Genomic DNA, 22462 nt, shown 5'->3' on the forward strand with positions numbered 1-22462 from the left:
GTTTATAATTATTTTTACATAAGTGTACCAGTGTCTTAGACAGGGTTCGTACAGAACCTGGATATCCTGGAAAACCTGTATAAGTCGGGGATCTGTAAAATGAAGGAAAAATTTCAGGGATTTAAATAATTTCGTAGAAAGTCAGGGATTTTAGTTAGTCAACCAAACCACACATTAACAAAGAAATTTTTGCCCTAAAATAATAAAAAAAAATCAAAATATTTTACCAAAAAGGTCAGGAATATTAAGAGCTTTGAAGGTTTTTATCCAACTTTTATTTAGTTGAAATATCAAATATTTAACCGACTTATGATGGCCCCACGAAATATTATCCGCTGTCGTAAGGTGGCGAATATTTTTAGTGTGGCATCCTGTTGGATTTAAGTGGTCTGAGGCTCGTGACCTGTATCTAAATTTGTAAATCTAGAATTTATTAAAAAAAATAAAAACTTTAAGGGGAATTGTCACCAAAACCAAAATTAACGAGGTTTTTTGACCGAATGACAGAAAATATATTTATGATTATGTCCCTGAAATTTTCGTTTATTCCCATTCGACCGAAATCCCATTCGACCGAAATAATTTTAAAATGTAGCCCAATTGGCGGGGTGATTTGGTATTTTATTTATAAGGTATGTACTATCGAAGATCCATGTTTAGGTTAGGTTAGGTTAGAGTCGGTTAAGTTTACCATGGGCCAAATAATGATAAATCCAGGACATGCCTCTGGTACCTTCATACGTACTAAATCGGTCGTAACGGGCGGCCATTTTAGTAGGCGTGGAAAAGGTGCAAATAAAAAAAATTGGGAGCAAAATCAAGCGGAAATTTCCGGTTTCCCGAACGCCATCTTGTGTTGACTACGTCGAAATAACGATTCTAGGAAAGTATATGTTTAATATTATATAATTATATATATTATATTAATTATGAACCTAGTACGTAAAAAAAGTACTTACATTAATAACCACACTAGATATGATAACTGTGAATAAATATTCCAGGATATTTACTACGACAACCACGTGTATTATTTTTGAAAACTGCCCCTAAAAAATTTGCCCCCAAAATGACGTAGGTCCGCGATCGCACTTTTTTCAAAATAGAGGGCAATAGTGGTCGGGTGTTAGCGCTGTTGGAGGGGTTTTTCGCATAGAGTCATGTCCTGGATTTATCATTATTTGGCCCATGAGTTTACTATTTCAGTTTTGGTTCAGTTACTTTTCTTGACTAGGTGAAGATAAAAATATAATTCATGCTCATTCCATTTTATTTTCAAATAAATGCATAGTACAAAGATATTAAAATGGCATAGCTAAATTCATAGCTAAAAGCGTTCGGTCGAATGGGACACATAAAAACCGCAAGTTTCGGCGGAATTCGGTCGAATGGGACACCTCAAAAACCGCCTTCGGTCGAATGGGACTAAAGCGAAATTTTATAGTTATTGGAAAAGTATTTAAAAAGTTACAATACTTTTTCCGCAACCTACATCAAACGGCTCCAAAAATTTCAGAAATCGCGGTTGAACCTACGTGCAGCGCCAAAAGAATGAAGCGGGAAAAATTTGAGAAAGGGCGGCGTGTAAGGCATTTTAAAAGCACGATAAACTACAATCTACGGATATAACTCGGTTAAAAAGCCAAGGAGAATGTCGTAGCAGACGACAGTTCCGACCGAAAAACGATAAAACCGGGGAAAATAATATTTCGTTCACGAGATGGCGCTGCAGGTAGGTTTAACCAGCGGTTCTGAGATTCTCGAGTCGGGGGGATAAAACACGAAATTCTAGGATCTTTAAAAATCTTAAAAGAAAAATCTAGGATCTTTAAAAAATAGGATTTGTTAAAATAAATGTTTAAAAGAAAATCTAGAATTAGTTATAAAAATTTAATTCAAAGTTATCTTACAATTTGATAAAGCTTAAAATTAAAATTTAGTATTAGTAGAAAACGTTGTAAAAAATTCTATAAATAAAATCTAGGATTTGTAAAAAATTATTAAAAGAAATATTTGAAAAGGAAAATTTTCGACGACACTAACAAGGAGACATCCCGAGGTGTTTCTCCCCGATTTCAAACTCGGGGGTGAAGTAGACCTTCGTGTACCTTGAAAGCTCCCAAAGGGAAAAGTCTCAATGACTATTCGTTTTGCCATGGCAACCAAAAACGTTTTTCAAAACTCAAGCTTTAACTTTCTCTACGTAAAATAGCATGGAAAAAATTACAGAAATTTTATTGATTTTTAATTTTTACCCATTTTCATCGATTTTACCCAATTTGATCAATTTTACTCAATTTGATCAATTTTACCCAATTGTTTTGGCAAAATTTTAATTTGTACTTTTTTGAAAATGGCAAATCCGTGATTTTCCCATGCTTCTATACGTAGAGAAAGTTTAAACCTTTTCGGTTGGCATGGCAACACGAATAGCCACTTAAACGTTTCCCTTTGGGAGCTTTCAAGGTACATAAAGGTCTACTTAACCCCCGAGTTTGAACAAAATCAGGGAGAAACACCTAGGGATGTCTCCTTGTCAGTTATGGTCGACTAATTGCGTAAATGGGAAAAGTTCGAGTTGTAGTGGTAACGTAGTTGACAAAATTTTCGCAAAGTGATGGTCCAACTGATTAGTAATCAGCGGCGTCCGTAACGCGCCCGATCAATCCAACCCGATGAAACGATCGCTTCAACGCCGAACCGATATTTGGCCACTCGTTCCTGGTCAGTTTGACCATTGAGCATACGCGTACGAGGAAGGCAAAGTAAGAAATTCCGGCCGACTGACTAGATAACGGAAGATGGATGGACTCGAATTACCCCCTTCCATAGTTCTTGACCGTGCCCTCTAAGTCCGAGACCCAGCGAGGTGTCTCTAACTCCAAGCCCGTCTTATTAGTCTCAGGCCATGAATCAAAAGATGATAAGAAGCCAACGGACGTTACATTAATATTAGTCATTGAGTGTACATTTGGTTTTCATGTTCTCCTTTATACGAACATCTCGGAACAAATGGATTCTGCCCCCTTTATCTGTATTTACTCCGGGGGTCCGATTGGCCGTCCGCTACCTCTATGAATCGGCGGAACAGTGTTGATCGTTTTTACCCAATAGCAGAAGTAAATGAACCGAAGTTATCGAAATAGCGCTCAGAATCCTTATAGAAATGATGAGAAAATCGAGTCAAATAAAAGCTAATTTCCATCCCCGTCTTTTGATGCTCAGGACCCCCAGAGGTCCTATAATTCCTATATAATCCTATATGTTTAAAAATGTCCTATAACATCCGATATTTTTAGCAAAATCTCCAAAAAGTCCTATAAAATCCTATAATTTTGATATTTTGCCCTTTTAAAATCCCACTACTCAGTTAAATTGCTAGATTTAGCTATAGGATAAATTCCTATTCAAAGTCATTCTAGTCTATACTTTTGTTATTGTTAACATGGTTAGCTACTAGTATATTTTTGTGATAAAATAGTTAAATTGTTTCTATTATTTTTAAGTGAATATCAAAGATTTATTTAACTAAATATAGTTTTTGTTTTTAAATGCATAAAGTTAGTAAATAAAATAGCGTATAAAGTCCTATAAAATCCTATAATTTTGAAAAAATAGTCGTATAAAGTCCTATATTTTTAGAAATGCAATCCTATTTTTCCTATAAAAAAATTGAAGACTTTAGTGGCCCTGGACGCGATAAATTGCACTTTGGAATTGTGGGTATAGCCGAGGGGTCCGCCTGTTTTTTGTACGGGATTTTGGATTTTTGAAAAATCCAGGATTTCTTATTGTGGATTTGTCATACAAAGTCTATGGGAGCAAAATTCTTGGATTTTGGATTTGTGGATTTTTTTTCCAAATTTTGTACGGGATTTGGCCAAATGTCCGACCCCTCGGGTATAGCTAATTATATGTATAAAAAATGGTTTCATTAAAACAATAATGTTTTTTCTTGGCCTAGGAGCGTGTCAAATAACAAATTCGAGTAAACGCCTACAACATGGGGAGTATAGCAGTCTGATAACTTCGGTGCATTTACTTTTGTAGCGGCTTTATCGGTTGCGAGGCCCTAGGCAAATATGGAAAGTTATAAAAGCGCGAGGCCCTATAGTAACAGCTCATAATTAAATCCTTTATTACAATGACTCAATAAAGCTTTTTTTCTATAATAATCAGCTAGGCTAATACAGGGTCGCCACGGTACCTGGAAAACCTGGAATTCCTGGAAAAGTCGGGGTATTTGAATATGGGTATAAAAATAAAAGGTCGGGGAATTTTAAAAATTAGTCTAAATATCAGGGAAATGTCGAAAATTTTATTTTGATTACAAATAGGAAACTTTTACTAAAATATATGTTAAAAAATCCAAAATCTTGGCACAAAATAAGTTATATATTTTGATCCAGTCCGATTTGTTAAAATTTTTATCCAAAATATTTTAATCCAATAAAATTTGATCAGTTTTTGTGCAAATTTTTTTTACACTGAAGGGCAAAACTTTTCACCTTCAGTTAAATGTTAACTCCTTTGGATCGTTGTCATGGTGATATTTTGATTTAAAATTGCGCTTATCTTTTTAAGTGTGATGTCAGTTCTACGTCACTCCACAGCTACCTATCAGCTTAAGTAAAACAATAAAAATAAATAGACCTAGTTCAGCCCAGAGCGAAATATATTACTATTTAGGACGATTATATTATTATATACTACTTAGTTCAGTTGCGAGTGTGTCAGTATCGAAAAAAGCTTAGATAATTAGTATTAAAACAAAAGTAAGTGTCATACTTATCTTTATTATGCTACTTATGCGATCAGTAATTATTTTGACTATGTTAATATGGAACAAAGTTATAGAATTCTGGTTTTACGTTATTGTACACCTATTGTTTTACTTATAAACTTCAAAGTATACATCATTGTTTTTAAATTAATTAACCCTAATTATGATGTTTATCTTTATTTTGTATAAATTAATTTTTTTCTCCGTTATCGAATATTGTGTTAAATTTTAAGTTTATGCCTTTTTGGAGGCTTAAATTTTTTCTATACTAAAGACTAGTTCTCCGATGGAAAAGTTATAGGAAATCAATAATAGAACAAAATTAAGTCCGATAAAACGAAGCTAAAATGTCCCTTTTACCAAGCCCATTATTTCGCGAAAAAGGCCTAACGCGGATGACACATTTTGGGTTAATTGGTGGATCTTAAAATTAATTCAAATACGCCACCGTGTTAGGGTATAAAAGCAGGTAAATAAACCTGCTACACCTTATTATGTAAAGGTACTGTCACGTGCAAAAACGTCATTTTGAAATCGGTCAATAGTTGATTTTATTAAATAAAAAGTGGTCATACGCAACTTGTTAAAATTTTGATCTTACGTCACAAGACCCAGTTTTTTTTTATTAGACCGATTTCAAAATTACCTTGTGAGGTATAGCAGGCATTTTTACCAGCTTTTATCAAAGAAAATATACAGGGTGTTTCAAAAGGGTATGCAAAAATTTGAAGGCGTTGTAGGGGGTGATTTGAGAAGTGGGAAACGCGAACATTGAGGTTTGGGTTCGTGTGATAAATAAAAAAGGACTTTGTAAACAAATCGAGGTAACCAGCGTCAAAAAGTAAACTTAAACAGTATTTAAAGTCCCTGCTGCTTGGTTTCGCGCTTGTAGCAGCCTACTTCCAGGGGCTAGTAGGCCACACTTTGAAGCTCTCGGGCGCTCTTTTCACTCATCGCAGGGATATGGGACAAAAATCAGGCATACTTCTCAACTCACCCCCTACAACTCCTTTAAATTTTTGCATAACCTTTTGAAACACCCTGTATTTATCATTGAGTTGGGAATATTAATCTAGGGGTCCAATCAAAACGTAGTATTTCAGTATTTCGCGAAACAAGTTTTTAAAAAATAAGAATACTGCCGTCTGCTCCCAAATGACGAGCAAACTTTATCATTCTACCCGTGGCGCCGTCTATCTCTCAATGGTTCGTTCAAATAAGACGCGTTTTCCGGCAAAAAGATTTTTTGTTCAAAAATAATGGATGGCGCCACGGGTCATATGATAACGTTTTCTCGGCACATTCGTAATTTTCAAAAACTTGTTTCGCGGGGAGCAGATTTGATTGGATCTCTAGATTAATATTCCCAACTCAATGGTATTTATACCCTAACGTGGCGGCGTATTTTCACGCGCAAAATGATTTTTAAGTATATTCACGTGCGCTAGAAAAACCTATATTCCTCGTGTGTGTGTGGCGCGCGCTAGTAGCCTTGTAAAAGTAAGAGACTGTGACGTAAGAGCAACATTAAAACAATAAGACCACGTTACTTTATAAAAAGATCTATTGTGAGCAAAAACGAAGCCAAATTAATAGCCGCTGCTGACAATCCCTAGTTCTGCTTCTGGATTTTCAAAAGAACGAAAAATAAATGTCTAGATTAATGTTATTTGGTGATTAGGAGCGGGTTTTGGGGGAAGGGGGCAAACCTTAATGAGGCCTGGGGGGGGGGGGGGTGTCGTACATTTTCTTGGTACTGATTTATGCATAACCAGATGTATATAGGGGGAATTCTTTCGCATTTTTTCTTCCGGCATTCCGAACCAAAAGGGAGTCAACCCCAAAATGAATCATTAAGCGAATTATTTGTAATTTAGTTAAGGCACTTGGACAAGTTGGTTAAGTCGAAAAGGAACGCGTCGTTACCGGTATGTTGCTGACAGTAGAAAAAATATGAAAGCGAGTAGTAGCTCTAGTCAAAGATAGTGTAGTACCTAGATGGCATATGAGCCTGACCTAGTGTATTCATTGAGTTGGGAATATTAATCTAGAGGTCCAATCAAAACGTCGGATTTCAGTATTTCGCCAAACAAGTTTTTAAAAATAAGAATACTGTCGTCTGCTCCCATCGGCGTCCCAAATGACGAGAAAACGTTATCATTCTACCCGTGGCGCCGTCTATCTCTCAATGGTTCGTTCAAATAAGACGCGTTTTCAAGCAAAAATATTTTTTTTCTTCAAAATAATAGATGGCGCCACGGGTCATATTAGAGCAGACGGCACATTCGTATTTTTCAAAAACTTGTTTCGCGGGGAGCAGATTTGATTGGATCTCTAGATTAATATTCCCAACTCAATGAGTGTATTAGGTACGACCGAGGCTTAGAGCCCAATTCGTATTTGCTAAATTATTCTAAACTACTTTTTGATTCAGCAAAATGAAAACAAAATATGAAAATAAATCCTCCTTTCGTCGCCGTTAAAACAAAACTACGTATCTTTTCGGTGACCTTTTTGAGAAAAATTGATTTTTTAATTTTGCAGGGACTTGTGAAATCGCGTGTTAGGTTTTTACATGTGAGTTAATTTTATAGTTAAATAATTTCGTTTCAATATTGACTCTTTAAGAGGATTTTAATTTAAAAATATTGTGCTAAAGGGGAATTTTTAGAGATACGTGGTTTTGCGTCATGAAGTGAGATAGGAGCTGAAAATAAGCGCGAAATAAGTTGTGAATATCAAAGATACGTTTAAATGTTTTCTCGATTTAAAAAAATAAATCCAATTGCAACCTATTAATGTTTTTAATGTTATATACGTAAATTGGAGTGTAGAATCTAAATATGTAAATTTTGACAAAACCACGTATCTCAAGTTACGTGGTTTTATTTTAACGGCGACGCTTTATTATGTTTTTCAACATAGATGGTAGTAAATTAAGCATTTTAAAAGAGTAATTTCACCTTAGCTCCTCGTCGGGTGATAATATTAAAATATTATTTCTCTTGATGTAATACAGAAAAAGCATCCAAAGGGTTTTCTTTGGAACCGCCACTTGCTTTAAATAAAATTATTAAAAGTGGTATTTATCAGGTAACGAATAATAGTTAATTAAATGAAAAACGTGATAAACATCGTAGATAATAATAAAAAAATTAAAATTATTTTTGAGTACAAAGAATCGGAAATTATAAGATATTCAGATTCGCGATTTTTCAATTTAGGTAGTGTGTTCGATCAACGAATTTCAAATTTTTGTCACCAGGGGCGATTGGCGCTAGTTACGTTACAGACATGTCGAAGCGCGAGTTATGAGACGATTTTTCGATTTATTTACACACAGCAGCTGCTAATTCGGTAACTACGTCTTTACTCCGCAATAGAGTAATGGCAGTGCTACGTCACCCATGATTTTTCGTATTTATAAAAAATTCGCGCCCACAATGGCGGCCATGGCCAAAGCTACGTAATGCTACTACTTTATGGACGGACGCGTTAGAATAAGTTTTTTTTATTGATTTCTGAAGAGAAGCCACGGAATAATAGTTTTCGGCTTAAATTGAGCCCAAATAAAAAAAGAAAATTTCTCACGCTATACTATAATAATACAAAATGTGGGGATCCCGATGACAAAGGCACGCGTGCTCCAAATTAGTTCTGCTCTTTTGTCGCCAGGCAGTATCTGCCTAATGGCTGGAGGTCACGGCAAAGTTCACATTCATGTCAAGCGGAGATTTTTAAATAAGACAATCTTTAGCTTGAAATCGCGGAAAGAGAAATTAAAGGGAGTAGAGAGTTTGTAGATCACCTAGTTTCACCAGGTTTAACAGAAACATAGGGGTGATCGATTTAAGATAGTCACTCATTATAAATAAATCCTATAAACGTCTTATCATAAGTTACATAATAACAATAAGTATGACAATTAACGAGATTTACAACCAAACTGATTTTCATAGTTATTGCGTGATCAAGATGTTTTCTTAGCACAGAGCCCTCTAGTGTCTAAAATATGCGAGACTTCCTCTAAGTCGAAATATCTGGTTTCCGATAGATAGGCGGAATATTAGGCTAAAATTATAAAAATTAAAAACGTTTTTCTCGGCGCCACGAGCTCATGTTATTTTGATCACGCGTGATTCGCACGCGCGCTTTTAAACAAAGCCAAAGCCCTTCGCGACTCCAGAACGTGCTCTCCGATATTAGGTTTAAATTTTTATCAAAAAGTAGTCATCCAAAACGGTAAGTCCCGAGTCCAAGTCACAGCTTGAAGAGAGTATCAGTGCCGAAAAATGATCTTTGTTCGGTTAGAAAATTAGCATTAAAGCAATAGGAATTGTCATACTTAATGTTATTGTTACTTATGGTTTTATGTGACATTACCTCTCTCCCGGACTTCCTAAAGTCCATTCCCAACCCCAAACAGTTCCGCAAGGAGCTAACTGAGTTCCTAGAACTTCATATTTAACTCGTTTACATGTAATAATGTAATATAACTCCTTTATTTTGTTTTATTTCCCTTGTATCTCCCTCACATTGTACTGTTTTCCTGTACATACAAACTGTATATATTTTTTCTCTGTATATGTATAATTTGTATTGTCCACTGTCTTAACGTGATGGGTCTTAGACCTCTTGTTGAGCAATAAAAGAACTAAAGAACTAAAGAACCCAAAGTATTTGACAAGCCAAATCAATCGATTTTTTATTTGAAAAGGATTTTATTACCTTAACCAATTTTTCACTTTTTCCCCCTCTATTTGATAAATATTTTAATTATATCTGTTGTATGTAAAATTAAATTAAGCCTCAATTAAATTCAATTAATATTTAAAAAATTATTTTTCTTAGAATTGCATCCTATGTTAGAACTAATTTTTTTGGCCTTGGTTTTATTATAAGTCAGATGTGATTTAAAAAACTCACCCGGTTTTCCAACAATAAATAAATAAATAAATGATATTATTTTATGTAATAAGTTTCTTTGTTACATTTTTGTAGAAAATGCTCACAAATTCTGGTGGTTTGAACATATGTGGAGCCATAGTCAACCACATCTATATGATAACGTTACCCAAATTGAAGCTGAGATGAAATTAAATAAAGAATTTGCTAAAGTAATTCCATTGTAAAAAAACCTTAATATTTTGCAATTATAATTTAACATTTTTGTCTTTAGAAACACAATATTCCAACTGATTGTGGATATTCTATTGCGCCTCATCATTCTGGTGTCTACCCAGTTCATGAGCCATTGTACGAAGCCTGGAAAAAAGTATGGAACATAAGGGTTACCAGCACTGAAGAATACCCTCACCTGAGACCAGCTCGACTTAGAAGGGGCTTTATTCATCGAAATATTATGGTACGCTTTGTTAAACACTCTTAAATTATTCCCAGGTCTTATAATTTACGCTCTCGCCATTTGCCTTTCTTCTAGGTCTTACCCAGACAAACTTGCGGTTTATACACTCACACAATATACATGGATATGTATCCCGGTGGTCGTGAAAAACTGGAAAACAGTATTAGAGGAGGAGAACTGTTTTTCTTATTTGTAAATAATCCAGTAAGTATTTAAAATATGCAGAAGTAAATTATCTGCACAGTTTAGGTGGCGCAAAGATAAAATATATCTTTGATTGTAGAGCTAGAAATAAGTAAAGTATAAAACGAAAATCTCAAAAAAGCCGCCGTAGGGTGAATTTCAACTATACTGTAGGTGGTAATACAGCGCTCGATGGGCAATGACTCACTCTATAACTTTACTTAAGTCCAAAACAGTGTCAGGGGTAAAGTTAAGTTTATAACCGTAAAAAAACCTTAAAAAATAAGATGGCAAATTGGCAATCACTTTTATAGGCATTCTTACCATTTGTTAGAGTGGAAACAAACAAATTTAGATTCCTCAACAAAATTACCGTTAAATCAGTTTAAAAAAACTAGAATCCTTAATTTTTCTACCTTTTCACCCTGACTAGCTAGTGAAGCCAAAGCTTTAGCAGGGTTATTCAACATATAAGGGGTTTGATAACGACGCTATATACCGGTTATAGGAACATACCCATTGACTATTTTTATGAACCTTGCCCTAAACCAACCCTGATTTTATCATCGCCACCTAAATTTTTTTATAGTGCGGCGGTACAGCCATCTGCCGGGACTTTGTACTTAGTGACTTTTCTTTAGAAATTAGGTTTTTTATTTTTATGCAAATTGTATTTTATTACCATATTATCTTGCCCTTAAAATCTATACATGTTTTCCTATTAAAGCCTGTGGAATTAAATCTTTTCGTTAAAATAAATACGAAGGAAAATTCCTTCCAGTTTTTGAGATCTTTTAATAACTTCGGTTCATTTACTTCTGCTATTGTTGATAGTTTGGTTATAATAATTTATGTAAATCTCCTTTTTTTAGATAAATCTTTTTATGACTCATCTTTCAAATTATGGGAATGATAGACTGGCTCTATATACTTTTGAATATGTCATTAAATTCATTCGATGTTGGACCAATCTTCAGCTTTCAACGATATCTCCTTTGCAGCTCGCTGAAAAATACTTCCAACTTTATCCAGAAGAAACTGATCCTGTTTGGATGGTAACTCGCTATTTTTTTTCATAAGCGCAAAAGTTGGTTGACCCAATGAGTGACAATGGGCCAACCTAAGAATGACATTGGGCCCGCTTAAAGGGCCACACTGGTGCCCACATTTGAACTGTTTCACGCACTAGTTTCCAGAATAGGATTGATCGTATTTGCTACCACGGGCAAATTTTTCAAACGCCTGTGTGGTCCTTCAAGAGATAATGTTGACTTTTTGAGCTGATGGGATTAACTAAAATTGTGGTAAAATTTTACGGGTAACGCCATCTTAAAAAACTTTTATTAATAAGCAAAATCTTTTTATTAACGAGAACCTGATTTTATAACCTCGTTATTTTTTCAAATTTTGATCTTTTTTTATTTACCAAGTTTTAAATTTCAATAATTGCAGAATCCATGTAATGACAAGCGTCACGCAGCTATCTGGTCCACGACTAAATCCTGCGAACAGTTACCAAAATTTTTGGTGATTGGCCCTCAGAAAACTGGGACCACAGCTCTCTATATGTTTTTACTTATGCACCCTGCCATAGTTAGCAATTATCCTAGTCCAGTTACGTTTGAAGAGGTCCAGTTTTTTAATGGCCGAAATTACTATAAAGGCCTCGACTGGTATGATTTTTCGTTGCTTTTTAACTTTTACAATTATTTAATGCTTTTTTTTTTATCAACAGGTATATGAATTTTTTCCCGGTTCCAAAAAACTCAACGGATAAATATTTGTTTGAGAAAAGTGCCACTTACTTTGATGGAGATTTAGTTCCCATGAGAGCTCATTCGTTACTGCCAGAAGCTAAACTAGTCACTATTTTAATTAGCCCAATTAAAAGAGCCTATTCGTGGTACCAGGTATAAATAATTCGTAATATTGCAACCTTATGGCAATATTCATTAACGAAATTGTTCTAAATGTAAATTTCAGCATATGAGAGCCCATCGAGACAATACAGCTTTGAACTACACATTTTACGAAGTAGTAACTGCGGGTGATCAAGCACCCAGGGCGTTAAGGGAACTTCGCAATCGTTGTCTTAGTCCTGGAATGTACTCTCAACACCTGGAGAGATGGCTCTCGTATTATCCCCCTCAGCAGGTGATGAATATATTTCTCTAGCAATAATTAGCTAATAATCTTTAATTTTGCGCCATTAATAAATATGTCTTAATATTTTAGCTCATGATCATTGATGGGGAAGAACTGAAGGTTGATCCTGTATTAGTTATCAATAGGCTTCAACAATTCCTGAAAATCAAACCATTCTATGACTATAAGGATAGATTAAGGTTAGTTTTTGTATACTTTCGGCAGATCATATGAACACAGCATCGCCTGAATGTTCTATCACAATGTAAATCCTGTAATTTTTTTTAAAATCATTTTAAATGATTTATCATTTTAAATGATTTATCACTGTCCTTATATAAATAAAATAGAAATATGGTATAAAATAGTTTCGGTAGCAATGCCCTTTCAGAGTAAACTAAATTACTAGTACTATTTAAAGTTAATTATGATTAATTTCAATTTTAGTTTACATTATCAATGCAACTATATTATGAGTCAATTTAACAGGAAAAAGCGGTATTGAATAATTAACTATTATAAAATCAATTATGGTATTGCAATTAAGAAAATGATAGGCATGTGCTAAATCTATCATTGAGTACTCAAAACCCCTCTTTAGAGAGCTAAGCCTAATTATTCGAGAGCTTGAAACCACTTTTTAAGCTAAGCCTAAAAGCCCAAAAGCTCAGCCTGATACACGAAAAGTGAAATTTTTCATAATGGAAGCTTGGCTTGAAACCCAAAAATCGTGGCTTGCCTAGAAAATGAGCAACCCTGGTTGAGTGTAATCTCGTATTTTGTAGTTTCCATTATTTATTTAAAAACAGGTTTTAATCACTCGTAATAATTTATTATTTTGTGAAATGAGCTTATTTTGCTTAAGTATTTAAAGTGTTCGCCATTCATGCATGTGCAAAAAAAAAATTAATTTATGAATGTCTTTTTTTTTTGGTTGTAGGTTTGATTCTCGGAAAGGATTCTATTGCCAAGTGACTCAAGTGAATAGTACGCGTTGTTTAGGCCGCAGTAAAGGCCGTTCATACCCAGTGATGGAACCTTTAGCTGAAAAGTATTTAAAGGCTTTCTACCTCTCGCACAATGTGGCATTGTCAAAACTTTTGGACAGGCTTCGGCAGCCAGTTCCACCTTGGTTAAGAGAGGATTTGTCTCATAGTTGATTCCAGGAGGAGTATTTGTTTTAAATGTCAATTTAAGAAAAACTCCTCTACTATAGTTTGGTAAATAAGTGGACCCTTCCCTGGACATTCGAAATAATGTAAATACATTATAATTTCGAGATTTAAGACGAACTGGCCAACGAATTCTTGCAAAGGTCATGCTTCACTGACAAAAATAGGATTCCATCGAAAGATGTAGAATGGCCCTTGATAAAGTGTAATAATTTATTGCCCAAGGATGTATGAAAAAATTAAGACGCGCCATATTGCTTTTGAAACTTAACGAGATTGAACTTTGGGAATTATTTTTTTGAAATATGTAGATAGTGTGACCGAGTAGGTTACAAGTTGCTTCATGGCTGGATCACGATGTCAGGATTTGTAGTTGAGCTTTATAGCAACAATTTTGGAGAGAGTAATACTGGAAGTGTATATGGCCTTTCCAACGGATAAATTGGATAAGTCAGATATCTGTTGAGAAAGTTATAATATGACATCAAGCCGTCCTTATTAAGCAGCCAGTTATCTACTCTGAATATTGTTAACGGCAATGGTTTTAAAAAATTGACAATCTAATTAGATGTTACCATTAAATGGTTTTGCAATTTTTTTTGGGTGATTGCGCTCTAGGCCAATAAATATTAATCGTTTAATTATTTAAATTAGCAAATTTTGTCAGTTATCATGACCTTTACGTGACCTTGGATACCAAGAAAGGATCAAAATAAGATATTTTCTTCTCTTTCCCCAATTCTTTTTTAAAGAACTTCTCTACTATTGAAACAAATTTATTTACATTGCACATTTTATTTTTGAAACGAAGCTTTTCGAAATCATTATTCTTTCTATAAACAAATGAGGAAAAATATTTTATAATTTTCATTCCACTAATTTTAATTGCTATAATTTAAAAAGTTTTAAATTATTCAGTATTTTTTTACATAATTTGGTCTTTTTTATATTTCTTTTATTGTAAAAAAATGTGTTTCGTCTATTAGGCCCAAACTACATAGGCAATAAATAATTTATTCATATTTTACCTTAACTGAGGTTGATGGGTTTTACTACTCTAAATTGTGCCGAGATTTATATAAATATTAACAAAATATATAAAAAAATATATATTTACAACTCTGATAATACGAAGGCGAAAAATGTGTGTATCTATCAAAATATTGTTTTGGCTTTGGAATTGCAAGCTGTCTACAACAACGCTGAAGTTTCATAGTTTTTATACTATAAAGTGGTTTCTACGTTTAACTTTAGTTTCAAAAAAAGTTATTTTATCAGTAAATTCTAAATTATAAATGGATTTAAATTATTGTAGGTTAGAGCTTCATTTATATTACGAAGCTTATATAATCCGATAGTTTTTGCCATAGGGACTACTTATTTTTTAGTAAAAGAAAAGATTACGCTGTGATCCTAGTTTGAAATATTTGTAATGGCTAAAAAAGCAGCTTAGTTTGTTGGATTTAATTCTTTTTTAGTGAATGATTGAATTATTAGCGAAAAAAGTCCTAAACACAGGCATTTAGAAGAGCAACTACGATTTAAAGAAAATCTAAATTCTTTAAATTTGCATTATAATATTGAAGCCAAAAGCTGCTATAATTATTAAAAAAAATATTGTTCTTTATAATATGTTAAACGCAAAATTATAAGATTGAAATATATATATACATAGATTCGCAAATATTATAGAAACCGGGGAAAAAAGAAATTTTGAGTTATTTTCCAAAAATTAGTATATAAATGGCGTATGTGTTCTAGTGAAACAATTCAATTCATCCTTTTGGAGTTGGTATGAATTTTAAAAGCACCGTGTATCACAGTGCTGATAAAACTGAAATGAATAAGAATTAAGAATCGAATATTTAAAACGCGCATTATTTGGGTTTTCATTGTTGAAAGCCAAAGTGAGAGCGTCATGTTGTATAAATTATTGTAAATACAATCACCGTAACAAAGATGTATATAAAAATTTTGGTGTGCCATCCAAAACAATGAAAAACAAATTAGCATCAAAACCTCGGCTGATAAAAAAATAAAGTACTTCCATTTTTAGAAATTATTTATCATTTTAACTTTTAAGCTGTGGCTTAATTCCCCTGGGATTTGCCTTTATTAGTTTCACAGTATTACTGTGTAGGCGATACTGCTGCCACCATTCTTACATTACTCTCAAAGCGTTTAGGGTAAATTGTTTAAATGATAATTTATTGAAGCAGTTGGTTATTTCCTCATTTAGTGATTTTTGGGGATTTTCAAACTGAAATTGCTTTAAGGGAGTATGCACTGAATCCAAAAAATCGCGTGCTAACACTCCCTAGCTTCTATTAAACCTGATGGCAGAGATGCGAAATTCGTGGATTCACTATAATTATGAAGGTTAAGAAACACTAAAATCTCCAAATATCCAACATTGAAATCGTCAACGAAGAGATCTACAATCCATGGCTTGGTTGACTGGCAGCGAGTTGGCTATAGAAAGGAAAATTATCATGCCGTCAATGTCACTATCAATTTTGGAGCCCAGACATGGTACATTGGAAGCATATCATCAAATTATGATAACCTACTCTCGTTGTCTTAATTTTGGGCAGTCGTTAAAATTATATTTCAATCGAAAGGTGATATAGTGCCCTCTCTCTGTCTCTGTGTCAATTTTGGGCAATAGGGATCCAGAAATTAGACATTAGCTGTCTCTCGCGCAGTCAGGGATAGAATAAAAATAAATCAATATATAGAGAATATCAGTATCATATTTTGGTTATTTGACAGTTTAATTATCTTAGATAATAATAATATATTGAAAGACGGTGGGAAATTTTAATTAAATGACTTTATTGGAGAGTGTTTTCCATCTATTAACGGGAAAGGAGGCTAAAATATACTTTTAGGAGGGAATTCAAATGTCCCGCCTTAAATTTTATGTTTCCCGCCAAGAATAAGACCAGAGAGTGTAAAGTCGAAGCGACTTTACACTCTCTGATAAGACTGACTAATCTCACTCTTTGGGGAAGAGTGAAGATTTTTATACAGTACCACTCTCACTGAAAATGTATGTGATTTTGCCATAGAGATAGAAAAGAAATAGAGGGAAGATTACCGCGTTAAGGCACCTCTGTTTTTGACCGGGAAAATTCATCCCCCCTCACGCATGTATGAGAGCGGAGATGGGCAGAATTTGCAACGCCATCTATCCTTCCTTTGTTTCATCAAATGAGAGTTGATTTTCAAAAAGGCATAATGTATTTCATTTCACCGCGTATCGATGGCGCCACGTAATCTGCCCATCTAATGGCTTCCTACATTGGCGAAAAGAGGGTCGGCACTCGCGGTCAACTTCACCAGACACAATAGTGCCTCTATTTCTTTTCTATCTCTATGGATTTTGCCAATGTCTGATGAAAAGTTCCTTTATTTCAACAAGCATTATATAAACAGTTCTTGCAGGTCCTAGCTCTTAGAAATATTACTTCTTGGCGATTTCCTTGAAGGCTGTTTTATTTAAGCGCCTATTTCCCTGAATAGAAAACGTCTGATTTAGTCGTAAGGTCTAGCTTAATTTTAGTAAATGTGTTTATACGACTCAGTTATAAACTTAAGGCCACACGAGGTCTAGCATATTTGATAGAAAGTGACGTGATATTCAGGCATAATTTAATATCACGACCTTTATGGACAGACATATATTATTAGGAAACTATATTGATATTATCTATTTTCCAAAGGTATACCACTTTTATGGGCTGACAGAGTTCATGGGCGGATAACACATTTTTATTTTAAGGGGGAAGAGTACTGAGGGCAATTGAAAAATTAGACTTTCTAATTCGAGTCAAACTTCTATGGATTTTTAGGAATTCTTTCAAAATGAATTTTTCTGTATAGATCAATCTGTCCTCTAGCGCTTAAAATAATTTTGGTAATTTTAACTTTATTGTTAATTTGGTATAATTAATTTAGAAATGTGTTCTTAGTTCGAGTAGAACTTAAAAACAAATCGAGGTAGGGAACCTGTTGTTATTGCATTTGATAGAGCTTCAAAACTTTCAGTGTTTAAAATATTTTTGATGTAGACCAAAAAATTAATGGAGCTGTTAAACTTAATTTTCCTTAAATTTTAAGTACCCGGGAGATGGCGTTGGGTATACCTTTTAAGTTGAAAATGATATTTTGGTAAAATAGAAGGTTTCTTGGTAATATGCAGAAGGTCTCTCAGAGTTGAGGCCCCTACTTTTCGATGGTGGTGAAGGATGTGTCGAAAGAGGGAAGGGAACGTGGTTGGACGTCTTTTGGAATCGCCTCTGACAGGGGCGAACCATGGACGAGAGGACTGACCCCTTCACTTTTGGCCAGTGTGTCAGAATTATAGCCCGGTGTACCTGGTAAGATTAAAACCACACCACCGGAGGTCTATCATCATAGTGCCTACGCCAGCGTCTACAAGCCCGGACAGGTGGTCGCATCTTCGACGCAAGCCACTCAACCCAGCAGAAGGTGCAGCAATGGGATGACTAATCCCCACTTCGCACACAGCAGTGGGATTAAGAGCGGATGCGCTAGCAACTCCAACCGACACCCCACCTAAAGGGGAACGACGGGCACACAGTGGTCCACATAACCCGGCACAGCTGGCACCAGAGATCCCAGTGTGCCCCAAAAGACCAGGAAAAAGGACCACCGTGCCCTCATACGGAGGCCCGCCGCCCCACAGCAGGTTACCCAATCTGCCGAGGCGGCCAGTTTGCACGGACCCTCTCCGTTAGCCTGAGCCGAAGCTCAGTTTCCAACCCAAAACTGACCGAAGTTGGAGGGGGAGATAGGACCATTTGATCAGAGCTAACATATCCCAGTGTGCCACCGCCCTTATGGGTTACAAGAGCCGGACCCCAACTCCCCGGTTAAGCCACCAGTTATTGCACACTTCTACCCATTTAGGGCCCGGTTGTGTGTTATGTAAAAGGAGCAGTGATTGAGTTATTTTACAGGGTGATTGCTACAGCGCTCATTTCGGCTAAATTTAACTTTACTGAGGTTGTTATTAAGCGCTTATTAATTTCATGTACAGGGTGATTTAAATGTTATTCATAAATAATGAACAGAGTGATTAATAATGCGCAATTGTAAGCATTCGCAAGTACCATTTCGCGTATTCAACACTCTAACAAGTATCATTTCGTGTCTCCAACAGTAAAAGTACCATTCCGTTTCCTTATCACCCGTATATCGCTCTTGTATGCTTTCCAAAATTAGAAGCACTATCGTAGCATCCATGGGGAAAAATACTTTGATTTGGCCTTCGTCTCGTACAAGTTGCTTGTTTCCAGTATTTATCACCCTGTTTAACAGGGTCGATTAAACTAGATTCTTTGAAATAATGGAACTTGACATAAATATAATCACTGTAGGATTTAGCACACCTCTGCTAGTTCAATAATGAACTTTAGACATTTGCTATTTATAGTAGTTCTTTCACTTCTTAGCTTTGGCTATGGACGCCATTTTGTGCGGTTTTTTTCCTCTATGGCAAAAATAATGGATGACGTCGTATCACGTGAGACTGAAATCACTGTATTGAGTTTATCGCTTCACCGTTAAAAAAAAATGAATAATAAAGGGAAACAATTGGGTTCAAGGCAGAATACCAAACTACACATTACTCGCTATTTCGTTGTTTTGGCGCCCGGTTTGTGGGCCTAAAAACTCTGAAACAAAGCATTTTAAAACATTTTTACTCATAAGGACGCAAAGAATATTTATGGCTTACTCTTAGTCTGCACGTCGTTTTAGTCTGCATGCGGTTATTCCCAAACGCGTTACTGTGAACGGCGGTGGCGGCGTCGGCTACGGGAGTGTTACTCTAGCATATACTAGGCTCGTGTAAAACTTAAAAGGAACAATCGTGACAGAATAACTCTTAGGAGGACCTTAATGAGTCAGTGTGCAATAACTGGTGGCTTTACCGGGGAGTCGGGGTCCGGTTCTTGTAACCCATAAGGGCGGTGGCGCACTGGGAGATGTTAGCTCTGATCAAATGGTCTTATCTCCCCCTCCGACTTCGGTCAGGTATGGGCTGGTAAGGGTTTCGGCTAAGGCTAACGGAGAGGGTCCAGGCAAACTGGCCGCCTCGGCGGATTGGGTAGCCTGCTGTGGGGCGGCGGGTCTCCGTATGAGGCGCAATGGTCCTGTTTCCCGGCCTTTTGGGGCACACTGGGATCTCTGGTGCCAGCTGTGCCGGGTTATGTGGACCACTGTGTGCCCGTCGTTCCCCTTTAGGAGCTCTTGCTGATTCAGCAATGCTGAAGGATATAGCTCTCTACCTACGTAGGTAGGGTGTCGGCTATAGCATCCGCTCTTATTCCCACTGATGTACGCGAAGTGGAAGCTGGTCAATCCATTGCTGCGCCTTTTGTCGAGCCTATTTTCGGGATGAGTGGCTTGCGTCGAGCCTGCGACCATCAGTAGTAGGGTACTACTGCCCGTGCTGGATTTGTCACCTGGGCTTATGGTCGCTGGCGTAGGGCATTCTGATGAAACCACCGGTGTAATAATCAATAATAATCAGATAGAGGTAAGCCTGGTTTTCACTTGGCGGTTTTTGGGCGAAAAAGCCCGGCGTCGACGGAAAATGGGCAAAAATTTCCGTCGACGCCGATTTTCATTTCTATTTTTTTCGCTCAGTTGGGCGATTTCGCTCTTTTTCAACCAATCAAAAACCATATTCGAAAGGTGACTGTGACGTCAGGGAGGATGGTTTATTTCCCGCTTCTTGCATCCGGAACTCGGCCACGTGCTTTTCTGTGAATTTTGGAACGTGTTTTTTTCTTGATACCCTTGTTGCCTTCTTTTTCCAGCATGTTTCTTTCACACAAACCGATCTTTCATAACTCATATTTCTTTGAACACGATAGATCATGTAAAATAACATTAAATTTAAAATGCTTACATGAGCTTTAATCAATAGTTCACTATTATGATCAGATAAATCATCCATTTTTAGGCCTAGGCTTAAATCTCCACTATCAGACGAAAACCGACGAACTCGCTGCCAGAAAGAAATCGCTTTATTTCCGCCCTAAAAAAACGCCAAGTGAAAATGCTAAAACGCCGACAGTGAGCGAAACGTCGAAAACCATATCGTCGACGTCAAACTTTCTGTCAGTGATTTTCCGCCAAGTGAAAACCAGGCTGTAGGCTCTTGATTCGCTTGGAGCACCGATTTATACATTTCTGACCACATACCATTCTCAGGACCTAAAAGGCGGGGCATAAAAGTACCCCTCGCGTTGTTTCGCTCGTTTGTAAATTTCGCAATAACTTTAATTATGGTTATTTTTAACAATATATTTTATATGGGCTATAAAATTAAGGTTAAAGTCCCCTAACGAGGAGACGACCCGAGGTGTTACACACCGATTTTGTTCAAACTCGGGGGATTGGTAGACTTTCATGTAAAGACCTTTTCACACGAGCCAACTTTTCAAATCAAAATGCTGAGTCAGCAAAAATGGATCAGTGATCCATTTTTTTTCGCAAACTATTTTGGTGGATCAACTCATCGAACTTTTATTCACACGAACCAACTAGTTGACTCAACTCAAGTTGACTCATCTTGTTGGGTCAAAAAGTGGGCTCGTGTGAAAAGGGCTTTAACTTGAAAAATCCTAAAGGGATTTTATTCAATGGGCAACGGTTTTGCCATGGCAACGAAAAATGTTTTTGACAACATAAAATGGAAATTTTCCCATTGAAAATAACATGGGATTTTGACCTATTCCAAAAAAAAATTAAAAATTGATCACATTTTGATCAATTTGAACCAACTGGGTGAAAATGAACCGATATGGCTAGAATTTTAAAAATGTGAGAAAAATAAAAAAAAGTACAAACATTGACAAACATATTTCCAAATTGTTTGAAATAATTTTTTTTCAAAATTGAAAAAAATATATAAAATTGAAAAAATATTGATCAAAAACAGTAGTTCGATCAAAAATCATAGGAATTGACGGAAATTTTTAAGTTGTGTAAAATTTGATTAATGTATAGATAAATTGCGATTTTTTGAAAAACAAAGTATTTATTTTGGTCACTTATTTTGGACCAAAATGGCAAAATAATAGATCTAAATTAGCCCAATTTTAAAGTTTTGTAAAAATTATATAAAAATAAACTAAATTCGACCAACTATCTCAATATTGTTTTAAATATTTTTTTCAAAATTTAAAAATGTTAATAACACTAATTTTTTTTTAACAAAATCAATAGTTTCGATCAAAACGATCAAAATTGATAGGAATTGATGGAAATTTATTTATATAGATAAATTGCTTTTTTTAAATAATTTTCCAAAACTTTTAATATAATCTATAATTTAAATTATTTCCTATTCACTCTTTTACGCGCTCTCCAAATCAGCCGTCATTGTCTTACAGACCCCCAAAACCGGTTTTAGGGGAATCATTTTAACGGTGGAGCTCAAGTCCTGTACGAAAATGGCGGCGCCTAAATAATTTTAACTGTTTCCCTTTAATTAATTTTATTTTTAACTATTTTAGATTATACTATTTTTTTAATGAAAATATTTACTTTCGTTAAATTATTTATTAATTAAAATTAAATTTAATTTATTAATAATATAAATTAATTTTAATTTAATTTAAAGGGAATATAACCCCAGGTATTTGGTGTGGAACACCAACGTTTGCAGTTCTGGCCGCTCTTGCCTTTGCCTTTAAAAATATTTGGCGCCACTGTACAGGGAAGTTTGAAAAATTGAAGGGGTCTTCCACAAAGATTGCTTTGCGGGTTATATTC

The 22462-nt window shown here is 35.4% G+C and overlaps 1 protein-coding gene across 2 annotated transcripts in view; it reads left to right on the forward strand.

The window, feature by feature from the left end:
- The window catches only part of sfl (N-deacetylase and N-sulfotransferase sfl), a 259871-nt gene extending 244195 nt beyond the window's left edge, over positions 1-15676 (forward strand). For both annotated transcript variants that reach the window (XM_090159288.1, XM_090159289.1), the window contains 9 exons: positions 9785-9900; positions 9963-10148; positions 10224-10352; positions 11204-11386; positions 11784-12004; positions 12067-12241; positions 12315-12485; positions 12567-12676; positions 13417-15676. In XM_090159288.1, coding sequence (XP_090015414.1) covers positions 9785-9900; positions 9963-10148; positions 10224-10352; positions 11204-11386; positions 11784-12004; positions 12067-12241; positions 12315-12485; positions 12567-12676; positions 13417-13636 — 1511 coding nt within the window. In that variant the 3' untranslated portion in view covers positions 13637-15676. The remainder of the gene's footprint in view (positions 1-9784; positions 9901-9962; positions 10149-10223; positions 10353-11203; positions 11387-11783; positions 12005-12066; positions 12242-12314; positions 12486-12566; positions 12677-13416) is intronic.
- The last annotated feature ends 6786 nt before the right edge of the window (positions 15677-22462 follow it).

This window comes from Leiobunum rupestre, chromosome 9 (genome assembly GCF_980474605.1).
Source record: "Leiobunum rupestre chromosome 9, qqLeiRupe1.1.hap1, whole genome shotgun sequence".
NCBI lineage: Eukaryota > Metazoa > Arthropoda > Arachnida > Opiliones > Sclerosomatidae > Leiobunum > Leiobunum rupestre.